Source organism: Pelophylax lessonae (assembly GCF_965119305.1).
Source record: "Pelophylax lessonae genome assembly, chromosome: 1".
NCBI classification, from domain to species: Eukaryota; Metazoa; Chordata; class Amphibia; order Anura; family Ranidae; genus Pelophylax; species Pelophylax lessonae.
In genome coordinates, this window is record NC_138768.1 from 740,978,617 (window position 1) to 740,999,827 (window position 21,211).

Consider the following 21,211-nt stretch of genomic DNA (forward strand, 5'->3'; position numbering starts at 1 on the left):
AAACCCAAAAGCTAAATTTGTATATATTTCTGCTTACCAATCCTTAGATATGGTGGTTGTCTTTTAGGCTTTTTATTTGGTGATCTGATTAGGAATTCGATTTTATCAACTTCCTTTAACAGACCAAGCTTTCCCGCAAAATTAGCAGCAAGAGGATTGAGACGGATTCTTTGTTTTCAGTTTTTACAGTTATTCAGAGAATATGAGCAAGGGACACAAATACTCATTATATTCAAGGCTCAATTTCAAGCATTGTGTTCATTCAATTGTAACTAACATGATAGAATCCCTTTATTCCCCTTGGATGTTGACTCCAGTAGGGCAGCCCATATATTATCCGGCGGGTTGATTGAAAGAAAATTGCCTTGATTCCCCATCCACATGTTTGAGGTTGGTGGGGAAATCACTCCTGCTGTGGTATTGTATTCTGACAGTGGGAATCCTTTCTCGCTGTCAGAATAGTGATCAGGGTGCCCACACATGGATCCAATTTTAATTACCAGATGGCCAGGCCTAATCCTCAGTGGAGACCAAACATTTAATGCCGGTGGGTGTTTATTTTATTTATGTACAACCTTTATCCTTAATATTGGGGGGGACTGTTGCTATAACTTAAAAAAAAAAAAAAAACTCTTAGGCTGTCCCCACTGTGTAGGAACAAATTAAGAGATGGAAGTGTGTTACTGACCAGATAACCAGGTTTAAAAAAAAAAAAACCCTTCTTGCTCTGCAGTGTCGATTTTTGTGAGTACCTGTAATGAGATAATCACTCGCTATAAATGGCAGCTCACAGACACGAGTGAGTTAGAAATCCATGCCAGTTGATGCTCCGCAAATGATTTAGAGGGGTCCTGTGACCTTTTCCCAATTCTGATAACTGAGACCACGGTTTCCTGTCTTGCGCCTTCTGGGCGGTCCCCCTCCTGTTTGTCCATAGAGATTTTTACAGCCAGGATGTCTAAATTTACGAGTAGGCTTTTAGCCCTCTTGGAAACCTTAGTCTATAGGGGCCTCAAGTGGACCCCATCATCTTCTCCCCCCATAATCAATACATGAATCTCCTGACTGCTTCTATACTTGTTGAAGTGGAGGATGAAGCTGTTCCTCATATAATTCTGAGGATTTGACGCAGGAGGAAGTACAATCTGCTGCTTTTCCCCCAAAACTTATAGTAACTCCACTTTTGTTGAGAAAAAACAATTCCCTTGTACATTGCAACGATTTTAGTAAACTTTGTTGCAGATTCTTACCCTTTGTTGGTCTGAAGAAAAAGCTGGCTGTTTGTGTCAATGTGCAAAGTGAATGCGAGTGACTTTTTCATGATTAATCAGCTGATGCTCTTGCACAGAGTTCTGAGGAAACTTGCACGGTCTCAACCACTCAAGACGAGATTAATTCTTTGGGAGTGTTTCACATCTAATTAAATACATGCTTAAAATCTGACTTGTATCTTACTGCAGACTTCTTGGAAAATCAGTTATCCAGTCACGCAAGCAGAAAATGAAATTTCTGAGGGGCATTTTTATACACCAACTGGCACAATATGAAAGACTTATCTTAGAAAGAAGCCCTCTGAAAGTGCGCTGTCACGGCTTCCCGACGCTTCCATCTTCACCCGGCCTTCCTTCCAGGTTTGCAGGCTTTGGCTCTTTGACTGGCGGAGCCGCAATGACGTCTCTTCCCTCAATGCACATGAGAGTTTCGGCAGTGCGCATGTGCTGGTGACGTCGCTGGCTGCTACTTTAGTAAATATCTCCTAAAAGGTGCATGTTTAGAGATGCACCGAATGGAAATTTTGGTACCAAAAATACAGGATGCACATTTATGAAGGTCCCTGCATGGAACACCCTGCCTCTTGCTCCACTATTTCCTTGCTCCATGATTTCCTAGATGTCTCATCATTCAAGCCCGTGGTTTAACGGATAAGCTTTCACCTTTCCTGACAAAGTGCATTTCACTAGATCTGTTGGTGCTTTATAGGCTTTTCCGCATCAGGCATCTGCTTCCAACATTTGCAAGTTGGCCACCTGGTTTTATGTTCACACGCTTGTTATGTTTTACCAAGAAGATCTTCAGGCCTCTTCTTAGGCCAGTTTTGGTCATAAGGTGCTCCAAGCCACTTGCTAAATGCCCTTTTGCCTTTCATTGATAAATTTGTGGGATGGGCCTGTTGGCGCCTGTTTGCTGTGTTGCCCACCCCTCAGTTGGACGTATCAATGGTCTAAGACTTAATGAGCCCAAGTCCTGTAATGTATGATCAAGAAAATTGGATTTTTGTCTTACCTGTAAATTTTCTTTCGCTTAAAAGGACTACTGAGCCCCCCTCACCTTTTGTTTCATATGATCCACTCCTATTTTTGCTTACATTAAGGCTTGCTGGGAGTTGTGGGGCTAGAAGGGGAATATAGAGCGGTCCCTACAGCTTGTTTGCCAGTATTCAATCACTTGAAGGCAGCTTGCATAACACAAGATCCTGTGTACTTTAAAGCAGAACTAGATAAAACTTTTTTTTAAAATTTGGGTTAGAGTAAGAGAGGGTTTATAACCCCTGTAAGGTTTATTTTTGCCATCTTTGCCCCAGTGGGGAGATTTGTCTTCATTTCTTGTCCCAAAATGGGAAATCCCTGCAAATTAAGAGGAATATTCCATTGGAAGATTTCCTTTCTCTAACTTTTCTGGGGACAACCCAAAATTTGGGGTTTTCTTTTACTTTCACGTTAAATGAAGTTGGTAAACGGGACAAAAAGGAAGGCACACAGCAATAGAAACTGAGTGTTCTAATCCCTCTCCCCTCTATCCAAAACAAAAGAGAAAGTTTTTTTCCTTAAGTTATTCTATGTATTTTTAAGAAAATGATTTTACAGGTCAGAATAATGCTCCTTTTTTGGCTGTCATCAAACAGGTGTCCCCATTGGAAGATTTCCGTGTAACTTCTGTTCTGGTGACATCTGTAAAATATTGTGTTTTCTCTCTCTTGACAGTGGTCACCAGGACAAATGGAAAGGGTGAATTTCCACAGTAAAGACACGAGAACTGAAAACCCAACAGAGCTATGGTTTTTAACCACTTAAGCCCCGGAAGATTTTACCCCCTTCCTGACCAGCGACAATTTTGCAAAAATAATATTTTTCACATTTTTTTTTATATGAAATTCCCCCCAAAAAAAAGTAAAAATCAAAATTTAACATTTTAGGCCAATTTGTTTTCTGCTACATATGTTTGGTAAAAAAAATCACAATAAGAGTATTTTGATTGGTTTGCGCAAAAGTTATTGCGTTTACTAACGAAGGGAAAGATTTTTGTCATTTTTATTTTTTTTTTCTTTTTTTTTTTTTTCCGGGACTGCGACATTGCGGCGGGCAGATCGGACCCTTGACTGACATTTTTGACACTTTTGAGGTTACCAGTGACATTACTACAGTAATCAGTGCTATACATATGCACTGTTACTGTAAAAATGACACTGGCAGGGAAGGGGTTAACTTTATTGGAGAAGGAGGGGTTAAGTGTGTCCCTAGGGGCGTGCTTCTAACTGTGATTGGATGTGGCTTTTCATGTAACAGCAGAGATCTACGGTCCTACATAGCAGGACTGTACGATCTCTGCTGTTTCACAGGGGAGAAAGACGGGGGGGGGGGTTCGTGAGCGAGCGGGGGCGTGCCTCCAACGGCGCGTGCTCGCTCCCTAGAGCCTCACAGGCTAGCGACATAATACTACGTCACTTTGACTGTGAGGGGCTGACCGCGGCGGGCGGCAAGTGGTTAAGAAATCACGTCCCCAGCAGATCGATCGGGCCCGCTTGTCTGTTTTTTGGGTGGACCCAATCGGACCATCAATTGTTTTCTGTGAGGAGGTGGATGTAACTAGACCTGTGCCTGTTTTTACACCTGCCTGCATCCAATCCAGTTCGACAAAAACAGATGGTACCCCATTCTAAAATAGAAAAAAAAACTGATAGTTTTACATTAAACAGTATGCAGTGACATCTGCACAAGTAGGACACCTAACATTAGAGATTTTTTATTCTTAGAAAGGCGATGTACCTTTCCACACTGGTACTGACTAGCATTCCAGCTTGTCTCTTCTGCCCTAGTTTCTCTCCCTCCATAAGCTAACGTGACCCCCAGTGTTGACATATAGGGCCAGGTAAGGAGCCAGATGTCCTCAGGCGCCTGACATCCTTCTTCTCAACCTATGCCATCATCAGTTGATTGGACACCAGCAGCTGCCCAACCCAATGCTCAATGCACAATGTAGTGCTGCACATTAAAATCCTGTGGCTTTGTGTAACAAAAAAGGCAGGCTTGATACACCCTGTGGTTTGACAATTTTTGGAAACCTTTTTGACATTTTGTCAAGGCACCCCTAAAGAGCCCAGAAGGCACCCCAGGCTGCCACAACACCCTGGTTGAAAAAGGCTGGTCTAGCGGTTTGGATGACAATTCAATTGAAATGGACACACGATGCATCTCCATCCGACCACCCCATAGAAGAAAAAATAGGCTGTGTCCGTGTCTGCACTGCCTAATGGAGTTGACCTGGACCTGTCATCCGCCTGCTCAGCGGGGATCAGCGGACAGATCGCCACTGAGCAGGTGGATCCGCTTGATGGAGTCTGCCCTGTGTGAAAGTGGCTTAAGTGTTTCTGCTCTCTACCATTCCATGACACCACATCTATATTTGTGCAGGGAGAATGCCGCATAATCAGCTTCCTAGCATGTTGTGAGTACAGTGTAAAGAGACCCACCAAGATGCATTTCATCGACCAGGCATCTTTCCTAGTAAACCTAGAATTGTCATACAGTTCGTTCAGGCCTCTGATATCTCTACTGTGCAGTGTAATGTGTTGGAGAAAACCTAAAGCTAAAGCCCCGTACACACGTACCGATGGTCGGCTTACAAATGTTCCTCTTTTCTCCCCGGGATGTCGGTGTCTGCTGAAAAGTGCAAAGACAGCACAAGGACAGCACAAGAATTTTGTCCGCCGACTGCAGAAGTGATGTCATGTAATGGTTAACTTTCCCTGTGTTTTCTATTTTCTGAGCATGCCCAGTCTTGCAAATCTGCGGTCTGTCGGCCGAATTGTGTACTGACAGGCGAACAATCGTCCGTTCTGGTGTCGGCATACAAATATTTTCATGTTTGCACGAAAGACTTTTGTCCGCGGATTGTGCGCAGACATCTGTCGGAGGCACCATACTAACACGCGTACAATCGGCAGATCCTTCGTCCACCGACGTTTGTATGCCGACGATCGGTACGTGTGTACGGGCCTTAAGCATAACAGAACGTTATGGATACAGTGCCTTGAAAAAGTATACATACCCCCTTGACATTTTCCATGTTTTGCCATGTTACGGCAAAAAACTTGCATGTATTTTATGTGGTAGACTAACACAGAGTGGGACATGAATTGTGAAGTGGACAGAACATGATAAATGGTTTCAATGGGTAAATGGTTTTAAAAATTCTTTACAAATATCTGAAAAGTGTGGTTTGCTTTTGTTTTCAGCCTCCTTTACACTGATAACCCTAACTAAAATCTAGTGGATCCAGTTGCCTTCAGAAGTCACTTAAGTAGTAAATAGAGTCCACCTGTGTGTAATTCAATCTCAGTATAAATATAGCTGTTCCGTGAAGCCCTCAGAGGTTTGTTAGAGAACCTTAGTGAACAAACTGCATCATAAGGGCCAAAGAAAACGTAAGACAGGTCAGGGAAAAAGTTGTGGAAAATTTTAGAGCAGGGTTAGGTTATAAAAAAAAAAAAAAAATAGAAATATCAATATCCCAAGCGTTGTACATCCCACAGAGCACTGTTCAATCCATGATCCAAAAATGGAAAGAACATAGCACAATGGCAAATCTACCAAGACATGACCAACCCCCTAAACTGACAGGCTGGGCAAGGAGGGTATTAATCAGAGAAGCAGCCAAGAGGTAACTCTGGAGGAGATGAAGAGATCCACAGCTCAGGTGGGAGATTCTGTCCACTAGTTGTGCATTCCACAAAGGAGGTCTTTATGGAAGAGTGGCAAGAAGAAAGCCACTGCTGAAAAGAAAGCCATAAGAAGTCCTGTTTGTGAGAAGCAATGTGGGGGACATAGCAAACATGTGGAAGAAGGTGCTCTGGTCAGATGAGACCAAAATTTAACTTTTTTGCCTAAAAGCAAAATGCTATGTGTGATGGAAAACTAACACTGCACATCACCCTGAACACACCATCCCCATTGTGAACCATGGTGATGGCAGCATCATGTTATGTGGATGCTTTTCTTCAGCATGGAGAGGGAAGATGGACGGAGCCAAATACAGGGCAATCTTAGAAGAAAACGTGTTAGTTTGCAAAAGACCTGAGACTGGGGCGGAGGTTCACCTTAAAGTAGGACAACTACCTTAAACATACAGCCAGAGCTACAATGGAATGGTTTAGATCAAAGCATAGTCATGTGTTAGAATGGCCCAGTCAGTCTAAGGCTCCATGTACACGGGACGTTAGAAAAAACGTGCTGCAAAGCTAGTTCTGACGCCGGGAAAAAGCAGCTGTTAAGCGCGCTCTCAGTAGCTTTTTCCATTTGCGTTATTGCACGTTTGGCCACGTTGCTTTTAGCAGCGTTTTTTCTGCCTCCATTCAAAATCAATGGTTCCCTATGGGAGCCTATTGATTTGAATGGAAGTCGCACCGCAAGTCTGATCAGGATGATCCGACTTGCGGTGCGACTTGCACTGTGAGAATCTTGAGGGGGAACTCCACACCAAAAATGGGGAAAAAAAACTGCGTGGGGGTCGTTCAGGTTCCAAACCAGGCCCTTCGGGTCTGGTATGGAATTTGAGGGTAGCCCCACGCCGAAAAAACAGCGTGGGGCCCCCCCCAAAATCCATACCAGACCCTTATCCGAGCATGCGGTAGGGCAGGAAGGGGGAGGGGACGAGCGAGCGCCCCCCCCCCCGGACCATACTAGGCCACATGCCCTCAACATGGGGGGGTGTTGGTGCTTTGGGGCAGGGGGAGCTCTGCACCCCCCACCCCAAAGCACCTTGCCCCCATGTTGATGACAAGGGCCTCATCCCCATAACCCTGGTCGGTGGTTGTGGGGGTCTGCGGGCAGGGGGCTCATCGGAATCTGGAAGCCCTCTTTAACAAGGGGGCCCCCCAGATCCCGGACCCCCTCCCTATGTGAATGTACCCCTACCCATTCACCCCATAAAAGGCAGTGTATGTAAATAACGACAGGAGACGTTTTGGAAAGTTTATTAAAAATCTTCATCTGTTCTTCTCTGCTCTGGTCTTCTCCCTCTCCTGGTCTAATGCTCTTTTGCTGTCCGCTCTTCTGCTCTTTTGCCCTCGGCTCTTCTCTTCTTCTTCTTCCTCCGGTCCTCCTCCGACGATATCTCCGGTGATTATGCCGGTCTCTGCAGCTTGTTATATAGCCATTGTGGGCGTGGCCCCGCCCCCTCATGTCACAGATGACGTCATCTGTGACATGAGGGGGCGGGGCCTCCGATGACGTCATCGGGGGGCCACACCCACAATGGCTATATAACAAGCTGCAGAGACCGGAGACCGGCATAATCACCGGAGATATCGTCGGAGGAGGACCGGAGGAAGAAGAAGAGAAGAGCCAAGAGCAGAAGAGCGGACAGGAAAAGAGCAGAAGACCAGAGCAGAGAAGAACAGATGAAGATTTTTAATAAACTTTCCAAAACATCTCCTGTCGTTATTTACATACACTGCCTTTTATGGGGTGAATGGGTAGGGGTAGTGTACCCCATACCCATTCAAATAATGAGGGGGTCCGGGATCTGGGGGCCCCCTTGTTAAAGGGGGCTTCCAGATTCCGATGAGCCCCCTGCCCGCAGACCCCCACAACCACCGACCAGGGTTGTGGGGATGAGGCCCTTTTCCTCATCAACATGGGGGCAAGGTGCTTTGGGGTGGGGGGTGCAGAGTTCCCCCTGCCCCAAAGCACCAACACCCCCCCATGTTGAGGGCACGTGGCCTGGTATGGTCCGGGGGGGGGTGGGGCTGCTCGTTCGTCCCCTCCCCCTTCCTGCTGTACCGGGCTGCATGCTCGGATAGGGGGCTGGTATGGATTTTGGGGGGGACCCCACGCTGTTTTTTCGCCATGGGGCTACCCTCAAATTCCATACCAGACCCGAAGGGCCTGGTTTGGAACCTGGGGGGGACCCTCATGCAGTTTTTTTCCCATTTTTGGCGTGGAGTTCCCCCTCAAGATTCTCACAGTGCAAGTCGCGCCGCAAGTCGGATCATCCTGATCCGACTTGTGGTGCGACTTCCATTCAAATCAATAGGCTCCCATAGGGAACCATTGATTTTGAATGGAAGAAAAAAAACTTATAACGTGGCTGAACGTACGTTCATCATGTTCGGGCACATTTGGTCACGTTCGGCCGTGTTTCTGCGTTTTGAAACGCCGGGAAACACACATTCGATCGCTAATAATTGCGTTCCAAAAAACGTCCCTGAACTCAACTGCCTGCAAATTACTGTAAACGACCCTGTGTACATGGACAGATAAGATAAAATGTAGATGGGTTCAGGGGCTTCTGAAAAAACGCCCAACTGCTCCTAAACGGCCATTTACAACGTCCCGTGTACATGGAGCCTTAACCAAAGTCCAATTGAGAATCTGTGGCAAGACTAGAAAATTGCTGTTCAGACGCTCTCCATCCAGTCTGACAGAGCTTGAGCTATTTTGCAAAGAAGAATGGGCAAAAATGTCACTCTTTAGATGTGCAAAGCTGGTAGGGACATACCCAAAAAGACTTGCAGCTGTAAAAGCAGTGAAAGGTGGTTCTACAAAGTATTGGCTCAGGGGGGCTGAATACAAATGTGCACCACACTTTTCAGTTATTTGTAAAAAACTTTGAAAACCATTTATAATTTTCTTGCCACTTTGTGTTGGTCTATCACATAAAATCACAATAAAATAATTTACGTTTTTGGTTGTAACATGACAAAATGTTGAAAATTTTCAAGGGGTGTGAATACTTTTTCAAGGCACTGCAACAGCGGCTACAGAGGTGGAGTAGAACATGTTTCCCAGCTACCTGGGTGCATTTCTTATTCATTATGTAATCCTGGCAGCAGGCATCTGTTTAGTCTGGATATATACTCATTAGTCTGAGTGTCTGTTTATGCTGACTACAAATTGTCATTCAGATTTCAGATGCCTTCCTTATAGCACTGGTTGCAAAATAAAAGCCGGCAACTGTTTACCCGGTTAGAATTTGCTTTCTTTTGCTAAATTTCTTGCAAATTAGTTCATGCTGTGTAACAGTAACCTTATGACATCTGTCTGGGCGTTTAAAACACATTAGCTCTTTCAATACATCCAAGAACAACAAGCAACTTCACAAACCTAGCTTCTTAACTCTGATTCCAGTTTGAGAGGTAATAACAGGCCAATTTACACTTCACCATGTACAATATCACAAGTGCTAATATTTTTTTTTTTTTTATATGCCTGCCCCTTCATATAGAAATAAATGTGGGTTTTGTTAGTATTTAAAATTAATATATAGACCATGGGTGTCCAACCTTTTGGCTTCTCTGGGCCACATTGAGTGTAGAGAAATTTTCTCGGGCCGCATATAAAATATATACTATAGTTACGGTATATAAGTAATAAAACGCCGCCGCGCCCCCCCCCCCCCCAGTACTAATTTAACACAACTAGTGGATGATCCCCTCCGAGGCAGCCTCTGTGGCCTTGCCCCCGACTCGACTTCCTTCCTCCCCAGCAAAAAAAAAAAATTGTCAGGGGGCAGTGGGCCGCATTGCCTGTGGTTCTGGGCCGCAGGTTGGACATGCCTGATATAGAGACAGGTTCCTCCAGAGGTTGCTAGGGGTTCCTTGAGCAATGAACAATTTTTGCCTCTCTGATAAGTTCCCACTGACACCATTAACCATTTAAGGACCGGAAGGCTTTACCCCCGTTAATGACCAGGCCATTTTTTGCGATTCGGCACTGTATTATTTTAAGTGACAATTGCGCGGTAGTGCGACACAGTACACAAAATTGATGTCCCTTTTTTCCCACAAATAGAGCTTTCTTTTGGTGGTATTTGATCACCTCTGCGATTTTTTTTTTTTTTTTTTTTTTTTTTTATTTTTTGCACTGTAAACAAAGCAACAATTTTGAAAAAAAAAACCCCAAAAAACTATTTTTTACTTTATTATGCTAGCATTCCAAATAAAAAAAAAATAAAAATCTATTTTTTTTCATAATTTTAGGCCAATTTGGTTTCTGCTACATGTTTTTTAACTAGCAGTGATTTTTAGCGGGACAGTGACATTGCGGCGGACAGATCGGACACCTAACTGACATTTTTGACAGTTTTGGGGGGACCAGTGACATTACTACAGTAATCCAGTGCTAAAAATATGCACTGTGACTGTACTAATGACACTGGCAGGGAAGGGGTTTACACCAGGGGCTATCAAAGGATTAAATGTATGCCTAGGAGGTGTTTTCTAAGAGTGATGGGGCTGGGCTTATGGAATCAACACAGGCAGGGACCTGTGTTCCTAAATAGGAGGAACATAGGAACCTTTTGTCGATTGCTGACAGAACAATGGTCTGCGGTGTTTATAATGGCAGACCGCGTTTTTGCCTCCCCGGGAAGGGATCGCAAGTGCCTGGGGGCAATCGTGGCCACCAGCCCCGCGGATCAGCTTCCCTTCTCGCGAATTGCTGCACGCACTCTCACGATCGCTCCTGAGGAGCAGGGTATGGGTACGGCGGTTCGCAGAGCCTAGCACCTTGCTGCAGTCTATCTGCGGCTGGTGGTCTGCAAGAGGTTAATCTTTTTTCCTTTCTGTAATGGGGAATTCTTCCCAATGACAACAAATATAAGGAGCATTCCTCCCTCTGACCATCCCACTAATGTATTATTGTAGACCTAGTCATTTTTATCAAGGGTTCCCTGAGATCGGGAACTTATTTCAAAGGTTCCTCTGTGTTGAGAAAGGCGGATATAGACATTATTTTACAACAGATCTGATATATTCTAAACTGCACACCAAGAAATGTTGTTATACACTTGAATAAAAATGTATCTCTTTTGTTTTAGGGGCTGTTGGGCACCATGGAGACAGTCTAGTGGAGAAGATCTTGTCCGTTCTTCCCCATATTCCTGGACAAACAAGTGATGTGATGATTAACATGGATGAGCTCACAGACCTGCGAATCGATGGTGAAAACGAGGGGATAATTGCCCCTGGATGCTTGTCACAGCCACAGTAAGCACACACATTTATACACTTTTGATAATGGTTACATTTGAGGATTTTTGGAGTTGAAAGCATTGGGGGTGCGATGTTCATCCCCACCGCCTCCATTCACAGCACACCTTGCGTTCCTGCTAAGAATGCAAGATGTTTTCTTTATTGAAAAGAGATGCTGGGTGTGCTACCTACTATTTGTGTTTTTTGTGTACTAAAGCTGGATTTTTAAAGTGGAACTCCACCAAAAGGGGAAGTTCAGATTTAAGGACTCGTCCCCCCCCCCCCCACGCTTGCACTATTGGCACTTTTGAGGAGCGGTGGTGGGGGGGGGGGGGGGGGAGCAGGTACCCACTTCCATTCCGAGCGCCACGTCACTTGGCAATGGAAGTTTTCCTTCCTCCCTCCCCCCTGCAGTCTTCTGGGACACTAGCAGGTCCCAGAAGATGGCATCCACCACTCAAAATGCGCAGCGTGACTCGTGCATGCGCAGTGGGCATCCGGCTTTGAAGCTGCAAGCTGTCAAAGCCAGGTGCCCATAGTGAAGAAGACAGCGGGTGAGACCGCCTGGGGTGAGCTCACCGCTGGATCCTGGGACAGGTGAGTGGCTGTTTTTTTAAAAGTCAGCAGCTACACTTTTTTTTGTAGCTGCTGACATTTTTTTTTTACCACAGGTGACTGGAGCTCCACTTTAAGTTCTTAGCAGTGGAAGGTAGTGTACTGTATGAACTAGATGAAAGCAAAATTTTACCTGAAACCGAAGCAGCCACACATGTCACACACTTCATTAGTGGTAGTTTATTTTTACAGTGTAAAAAATGTCCAAAGGTCATTTTCAGCCAGAGTTCAGTATTATCCACTTCCCACCCAGCCACGGCTTTGTGGCCCCAGGGCTGTGCAGTGGTGTGATCCCTGACCAATGTCACGGGAAAAAGAAATCCTGATCATCTCTCAATGCACTACAGTGTCACCGTGGAGACACTGCACTTCTCTGATGACAATATGTAAAAAAAAAAAAAAAAAATTCTAAAAAATATATATACTGTATGCATGTGTGTGTATATATAGAACACTACATTACCAAAATTATTGGGACACCTGTGCTTTTGTGAGGTCAGGCACTCATGTTGGAGAGAAGGCCTGGCTCGCAATCTCCGTTCTAATTCATCCCAAAGGTGTTCAGTAGGGTTGAGGTCAGGACTCTGTGCGGGCCAGTCAAGTTTCTCCATCCCAAACTCGCTCATCCATGTCTTTATGGACCTTTTTTTGTACACTGGTGCACAGTCATGTTGGAACAGGAAGGGGCCATCCCCAAACAGTTCCCAAAAAAGGGATGAGTTAGAGAGAAGACTGCGAGCCAGGCCTTCTCGTCCATATCAGTGCCTGGCCTCACAAACATGTCAAACCTTCCCATAGACACACTCCACACGTCCACCACCGCACCAGTCAGTGTGTCTGTCCCTGTTCATCGCCGCACCAGTCAGTGTGTCTGTCCCTGATCATCACCGCACCAGTCAGTGTGTCTGTCCCTGATCATCACCGCACCAGTCGGTGTGTCTGTCCCTGATCATCGCCGCACCAGTCGGTGTGTCCCTGATCATCGCCGCACCAGTCGGTGTGTCCCTGATCATCGCCACACCAGTCGGTGTGTCCCTGATCTGCGCCGCACCAGTCGGTGTGTCCCTGATCTGCGCCGCACCAGTCGGTGTGTCCCTGATCTGCGCCGCACCAGTCGGTGTGTCCCTGATCTGCGCCGCACCAGTCGGTGTGTCCCCATAAAGACTTGTTCACGTGTGTGTTGCATTGTATAGCCTCCTCACCACCTGCTTTAACCCATTTGACCCTGCAAAAGCACCCCCATTCACTTGAATGGGTTGTGATTGGCAAAGCATCACAGCCACTGCATGTGTACACCTCTGGCCGCTACCTCTGCAGCTAAAGGGGGTAGTAGTTGATGGTCGATAAAATCATGGCTCAACCCTGAGGTTTTACCACCCCCCAACCTCATATGTGCTCTTATAGTGCAGCCAGTTACAATTCTCCAGTCACCACCACACCAGCCAAAGATTTGTCAGACCAGTGCTGCAAGCAACAGTTTTCCTGACCACCGCCACACCCGTAGCAGTGTCATGACACCAGTGTGAACCAGCAATGGTGTCAAGGTTTTACCTTGCCGTCCTGTTGGCAACCATCTTGGACATGTGCAGACTGCTGCCTCTTACAGACTCTGATTGCATCATCGCTTGCCTGCTGCCTGGGCATTGCGTAGTAATGATGCTGCACACCTGACTATATCGATCACCTGATGGGTTGCAGTCCTTGCCCTTGTGTTTGTGCTCCAAGGTGCATCTCTGCTAGCAGTCTTCTGTTCTCTGTGTTCCTCCGTGTATTTACCTGGCTTGGCTGACAACTCTCCTGGCAGACAACCCGGCATCGGCAGACTACCCGCTTCTGGACTTGACCCCGGCTTGTTCCTGCTCTCACTTCCTCATGCTGTGCGTGCGTTTTTGTTGTTTCCTGACACAATGTTCCTAATTACTGCCACACTAGTCTCCACTGTCTGCAGACCAGTGCAGTTAGCTACATTGTTCCTGATCACCACCACAACAGTGCACTATTGCCTCTGCCTGCCGCCTGTACTAACCCTGTGTATTGACCATGTTGCTGCCTAGACCGGTACTTTGCCTGTTGCTAACCATGTCTCTGCCTGCCACCTGAACTCATCCCTCTGCATGTCCGTCTGACTATGTTCCTGCGAGACACTAGTCCCAACCATCCCTTGTGTGCAACTACACTTCTGGAACCACAGGAACTCTTTTATTCTTCCTTTCTTCAGCCTCCTGTACTTCCTCACCAGTGAACATGGTATTCCTGGAGCCAGCCACTTACTAGTAGGCTAGGCTTGCTTGGTTTATAGGAACATGGACTGCTACAGGTGACACTATACTAAGCTATATTCCCTGAGCACTCATACAGAGGTGACCATTATGGTACATTGGTGGTTTTGACACAATTTGGTTGAATTGTATGATGCACATAATCGTTATGAATGTGTTTTGGATTATAATTCTAAGTATGTCTATGCTGTGCATTAGCGATATTGTAAAACACTGACACCTGTAGAAAAAAAAATAATAATAATAATTTTATATTTTCTTTCCGCATTTTCCAAAAACATGGCAAAAAAATTAAGTCTTCAGAAGATTCACCATGCCTTCTAAAAAATAAATTTTAGGTGTTTACTGTCCAAAAATAAGGTAACTTTGTGTTTATTTACATTGTCCTGGTGCTCCAGGGCCTCCAAAAATATGATAGGTGGTCAGGAAATTAGATGTGTAATTTATGCCCCTATAAAACCTGAAGGGGCTCTTTGGATTTTGGTTCTCTATGTGGAAAGAGTAACAGAATGTGTTTTCAGATGTTACTCTACTTATGCCTATGGCTGTGTCTTAGAAAAATTAATTGACAACTTTGTAAAAACACATTTTGTATTCCGCATTTCCCCAAAACTTGTGGCAAAAAAATTTGTTCTTCCAAGGACTCTCCTCTTAGGAAATACCTTTTGGGTGTTTGCTTTCCAAAATGTTGTCATTTTGTGGGTGTTTCCACTGTTCTAGTTCTCCAGGGCTTCAAAAAATGTGACAGCTAGTCAAGAATGCCAGTGGTAAATCATTGGCCGGCACCCACTGATCGGTTTGTGCTGTGATTAATCACACGTGCCCTCTATCTGAAAGTGCTGGATCACATACTAGATACTTTATCCAGCACAGGAGAGTCACTCTGCTCTCCTGCCGTCATAGATGCTTGTTAAGCAGTCGGCAAGCTGTTATTCGACAACTTTTTGTAAAAAAAATAATAAATTTTCATTTTCTTCTGCATTTTTCAAAAACTTGTGGCAAAAAAATGACATATTCAAAAGACTCACTATGCCACTTAGAAAATACCATGGGGTGTTTGCTCTTGAAAATTTGGTAATTTTGTGGTGTTTTTCACTGTCCTAGTACTCTAGGGCCTCCGTAAATGTTATAAGTAGTCAGGAAATTAAATACTTAATTTATGCTCTTAGCCTGAAGGTGCTGTTCGGATTTTGGACTCCTCTATGCATCTAGGGTGTGAAAAAAGTCTCATGTTGGATCCATATACTCGGGAGGAAAAATAGGGTGTTTTGGGGTGTAATTGTAAGTATGCCCGTGCTGTGTGTGAGAAATAACAAAGTGGAACTTTATGCTAGATAATGAAAATAGGCAAACAGGCAAGATTTTTAATACAGAAGAGACATACTTTGTCTCTTCTACATTAGATACCTGCCTGTCCGCCCCTAGGAGGGGGAGGGGTGGGGGGGTGGATGGCGGTATGGGTTCCAGAACAGAGCATCGCTGAGTTAAAGGTAAGTATAGTTCAGTTTTGTAACGCTCCTGCGTTTTTTATATGGTGTGGATTTTCAGCTGCAGAAATAGTTCCACGTCAGTAGTCATGTAAGAGATATGCTGAGATACCATTCCCAACCTCAATGACTCATCATGTGTGGAAGGTCTTATTTCAGCCAGTAAATATACACAATTAGCAAACTGGTTCCTAGAGTGACTTTATGTATGTGGTAACACAATGATGAAGGTTGAGGGATAGGTTGAGTGGAGGTGGTAGGTGATAGACACTTGAAGGTGAGACAGTAGCAGATGGATGCAGGAAGGTTTAGCAATGTTGTATGATAGCAGATGATAGAATAGCAGGTGGACATACAAAAGAGATCAACCCAGTGCAGAAAAGTAGCAGTAGTCTCAAGAGCTAGCAATCTAGTTATGCAGATGTGATAAACAGTCTTTACTATGCAGAGCTAGATAGTGTAAGCTTTTTTTTTTAAAGGTATTTTATTGAACAAACAAAACAATACATAACAGAGAAATAACCGGAACCATGTCAATTGAGGAGCCAAAAGAGACACACACAAGACTCCATTTCACAACAAAAGCCATGACAAAAATAACATACATAACTGTCAGCCGTACCATTAGTATAGAACCCTCCCAGCCGAAATAATAAAAAAAAAAAAAAAAAATCTTCCAGAGGCTGTAAGACCATTGTCTATGCAGAGTTAGAAACTGAAGAAGTGGTCCGGTCAGAGTCCACCCAAAAAGACCAAATTTTCCGGAACTTCTTGGGGCAGCCTCTGGCCTCATACGTCATTTTATACAGAGGCAATGCCTGATTAATGAGAGCAATCCATAATGGAACGTCAGGGGGAGCAGTAGACTTCCATCTAGTAGCTATAGTCTTCCTAGCATAAAAGAATGTCAAGCGGAGAAACAATTTAGTACGAGCAGGGACGTCCTCGTCATCCACATAACCCAGCAGACAACGAAGGGGGCTACAAATATTGGATAACTGAGAGATATCTGCAATAAAAGCTGTGACTTCCGACCAAAAGGCCCGGACAGGTGGACATTCCCAGAACATATGAAAAAATGAACCATCAGCAGCATTACACTTGGAGCATAGCGGAGAAGGCAATGTACCCATTTTGTGCAGGAGTACTGGGGTATAGTACGCCCTGTAAAGAAGCTTCAATTGGATAACCCTATCCCTAGAGGAGATAACAACAGGTATTTGTTCCGGAAGGACGTCTTGCCACACCTCATCCGACAATTCCGGAATATCCTCCCGCCACTGAGACTCAACCACCGCGAGCCGTTTGGAGTGAGAATGTAAAAGTCGAGTATAATATGTAGAGACCAGCTTCTCATGTGAAGAGTCAGAAAGAAGGTTTTCCAAGGGGGTCGGTTCAAGCGAGACATCACGGAGGCCAAACTGTGCGGCCGCCGTGTGTCTCAATTGCAAGTATCGGTAGTAAGCCGTGGGGGGCAGACCAAAGGTAGATTGCATGTCCGCAAAGGACCTGAAGGTTCCCCGGACATACAAATGAGAAATAGATTTCACCCCTAGGCGGGACCAGAAAAGGCCATCATCCCGACTAAAGAACTCCTTCAGCCGCGGATTGCTCCAAAGGGGGGCATTGGGGGAATGCAGCTCCGGAGGGTCGGAACCATCCAAGGCCGCAGCCGCGAAAATCCGCAGGGTGACAGAAACAAGAGCAGTGTTCGGTCTGCCCATAACGGACCTTCGATGTACCAAGTTTTGCAGTGATTCATAGGAGGTGAAAATAGCCGCTTCCAATGAAGCCGCAGCATTAGCATCCTCCGGGTGGAACCACCAATGAGCATGGGCCAATTGAGACGCGAAGTAGTATAGACGCAAGTTAGGCGCAGCCAGCCCGCCCGCGAGAACCGGCAGCTGCAGAGCATCCCTGGCCACACGCGCCGCCCGACCCCCCCCAAATAAAGGAGGTCAGGAGCGAGTCAATGGCCTGAAAGCGGCGCTTAGGGACATATACCGGGGAATGGCTGAGCACATACAAAAAACGGGGGAGAAAAATCATTTTAAAAATATTAATCCGGCCTAACACCGTGAGGGGAAGCGTAGACCAAAGCCGCAGCGAGGACCTAAGACGGGCAACCAGGGGATCCAGGTTGTTGGAAAAGAATCGAGACAAGGGGAGCTGAATCTCAATCCCCAAATATCGAAACCGATCCACAACCTGGAGGGGACAAGAGGCAAGGGAAGGGGGCAGAGCCTGGGGATCCAGGGGGAACAGCGTGGACTTACTCCAATTCACCCTGAAACCAGAGAAGTGACCAAAGCGTTCGATAACATTCAACAGAATAGGGAGGGATTGGTAGGGATCCGCCAGATATATCAACATATCGTCCGCGTACAGGGAGACCTTTTCTTCCAAGCCATTGATCACAAAGCCCGCAATACCCTCACAAAGGCGGATCTGCGCAGCCAAGGGCTCAATGGCCAGGGCAGATAGTGTAAGCTTAGTATAAGTTTATAGAGAATTCCCCTGCGGGGTACTTAGCACTATTAGCGATACAGCCGAAGGGTGGTTCAGGAGAGGCGGATGATCCAGTAGCGGGATACAGGGATCAGCGCAGCGAGGATCCGTCAGCGAAGTAAGCTTGCAAGCATGGAAGCTTCAAGCAAGGTTAGCATCCAGGTAAGGGTGTTTGAACGAACACATGTGAGTGAGAACCGGCGCCTTAAATAGCCATCTAGTCCGGCGCTGGGTGATGACAGCTCCAGTCTTAAAGGTGTATGCGCACCTTTCCAAAAGTAAATGGTGGGGCGCATACACTTGTGGAAAGTGTAATTTAGGGTACCAAAGGTACCGGAACATTACAATAACCCCCCCTTAAGGCCTGCTCCTGAAGGCCTCTGGAGCTGGTTTGTCTGGGTATCTCGCATGAAAATTGCGGATTAATCTAGGGGCATGTATGTCAGAGGTGTTTAGCCAGGTGTCGTCTTGGGGCCCATAGTTCTTCCATCTAACCAAGTACTGAAGTCTTCTTCTGTAGATACGAGAATCCAGAATCTCTTTTATCTCGTATTCTTCTCCACCTTCAACTTGTACAGGAGGGGGAGGTGGAATATTAGGCCTTATTCCTTGGTCCGGAACATGGGGTTTTAGTAGCGACACATGGAAAATGGGATGGATTTTTAGGTCCATTGGCAATGTAAGCTGCACTGCAGCTTTTCCAATAAGTTTCTTGATTGGGAAAGGTCCCAAGAACAGAGGTCCAAGCTTTTTGCTAGGGATCTTCAGTCTCAAGTTTTTTGTTGAGAGCCAAACGAGGTCCCCGATAGTATACTGTGGAGAAGGTCTTCTACGAAGATCATAGTACTTCTTTTGTTGACTGTGAGCGTGTGCAATGGTAGTATTTAGTAAACCCAGAGAATCCTTTATTTGGGTAAGATAGTCTGAGGCTACTGGGTTATTTGAAGGAAGGATGCGTGGAGGGAGAATAGAGGGATGGAACCCATAGTTCAAGTAGAACGGACTCTGCTTGGTTGTACTGTGAGTTGCGTTGTTGTAGGCAAATTCTGCCAGGGGGAGAAGATCCAACCAATCATCCTGTTGGTAAGAAGTGTAACAACGTAAATACTGCTCGATGCATTGGTTGACTCTTTGAGTCTGTCCGTTGGTCTGCGGATGGTAAGGAGAAGTGAGCTTCCGCTCAATCCGTAGTATGTGACATAGTTCTTGCCAGAATTTAGAAATAAATTGGGATCCACGGTCAGACAGAAGAGTTTTTGGGATACCATGTAATCTGAAGACATGTTTCATCAGGAGTTCTGCCGTTTGTTTGGACGAAGGTAGTCTGCGAATAGCAATGAAATGTGCCATCTTTGTCAGATGGTCCACTGACACCAAGATGGTATTAAATCCTTTGGAAGGAGGCAATTCTACGATGAAGTCCAATGACAAAACCTCCCATGGAGTTTGGGGTATTGGTAGACTGCATAGTAGACCGGATGGTCTCGTAGTGTCAATTTTGGACCTGGCACAGACATTGCATGAAGAGACGAATTTTTGTATAGATGTTTTCATGTCAGGCCACCAGAATTGTCGAGAAATCAAATTGAAAGTCTTTGTCATACCCATATGTCCTGCCATAGGCACATCATGCGATAATTCCAAGATCTTGGTGCGTAGGGTAGGTGGTATGTAAAGTTTTTTCGTTGTAGTAGAGGAAGCCTTCTGCATCAGTATTTAGTTGTGGTGGGGGTGAATCCAAACTTATACCATGCAGAACCTCTTCCTTTAAGGAACGGACAACTCCAATAATGCGTTTGTGAGGTATTATAGGAACAGAAGGGATTTCAAAGTAGTTTTCTTCAGTTAGTCGTGATAGTGCATCCGCCTTTTTGTTCTTATCTGCAGGTGTGTAGGTCACTAGGAAGTTAAACCTTAGAAAGAATAGTGACCATCGTACCTGTCGATGCGAGAGAGTTTTGCTAGTCTGAAGATATTGGAGGTTTTTATGGTCCGTGTATATAATTATTGGTAGTTGGGTGCCTTCGAGTAAATGTCGCCAATTCTCCAGAGCCAATTTTATAGCAAGCAGTTCCTTTTCACCCACGGGGTAATTTATCTCGGGACTGCTCAGGGATTTAGAAAAAAAAGCGACTGGATGAAGTGGTGAAGTGTGGGTAGGTCGTTGGGAGAGTATTGCTCCTACTGCCATGTTTGACGCATCTACCTCCAGAATGTATTGGAGGGATGGGTCTGGATGGCGTAATATGGGAGCGGAAGTAAACCTTGTCTTTAACAAGTGGAAAGCCTTATTTGCTTCTTCTGACCATTTAAATGGTATTTTTATGCTAGTGAGCTGTGTGAGGGGTCTCACAATAGCAGAAAAGTTTTTTATGAACTTCCTGTAGAAATTTGAAAATCCCAGGAATCGCTGTAGCGCCTTGCGTGTAGTTGGTGTAGGCCAATCCTGAATGCAGGATATTTTACTCATGTCCATCTCGATTCCTGTTTTGGATATGATGTAGCCTAGAAAGAGTACCTCATCTTTATGGAACAAGCATTTCTTCAGCTTCACATAAAGATTATGTGCAAGCAATCTCGATAATACAAGTCTTACATGTCTTATGTGTTCAGACAGGGTCCGTGAATATATAAGTATATCGTCCAGATATACTACAACACAGACATCTAGTAAGTCTTTAAAAATATCGTTTATAAATCGTTGGAAAACTGCAGGGGCATTGCATAGGCCGAATGGCATCACAAGATATTCGAACAATCCGTATCTAGTTCTGAATGCAGTCTTCCACTCGTGTCCATCACGGATTCGAATGAGATTGTATGCTCCTTTCAGGTCTAATTTTGAAAAATAGGTAGCTCCACGCACCTGCTCAATGAGCTCAGGGATAAGCGGTAGAGGATAGCGATCTTTTATTGTGATAGCATTCAATTTCCTGTAGTCGATGATAGGTCTGAGACTTGAATCTTTATTGCGAACAAAAAAGAGTCCTGCTGCTGTGGAAGAAGTGGAAGGTCTAATAAAACCTTTTTCCAAGTTCTCATCCAAATAGGTTTTGAGATGGGCAAGTTCATCC

General features: G+C 45.2%; 1 protein-coding gene across 1 annotated transcript in view; it reads left to right on the top strand.

The window, feature by feature from the left end:
- SCFD2 (sec1 family domain containing 2) overlaps positions 1 to 21,211 on the top strand; it is an 876,258-nt gene that overhangs the window by 11,961 nt on the left and 843,086 nt on the right. The window contains exon 2 of the mRNA XM_082272617.1: positions 11,095 to 11,263. Within this exon, the coding sequence (XP_082128743.1) occupies positions 11,095 to 11,263 (169 nt within the window). The remainder of the gene's footprint in view (positions 1 to 11,094; positions 11,264 to 21,211) is intronic.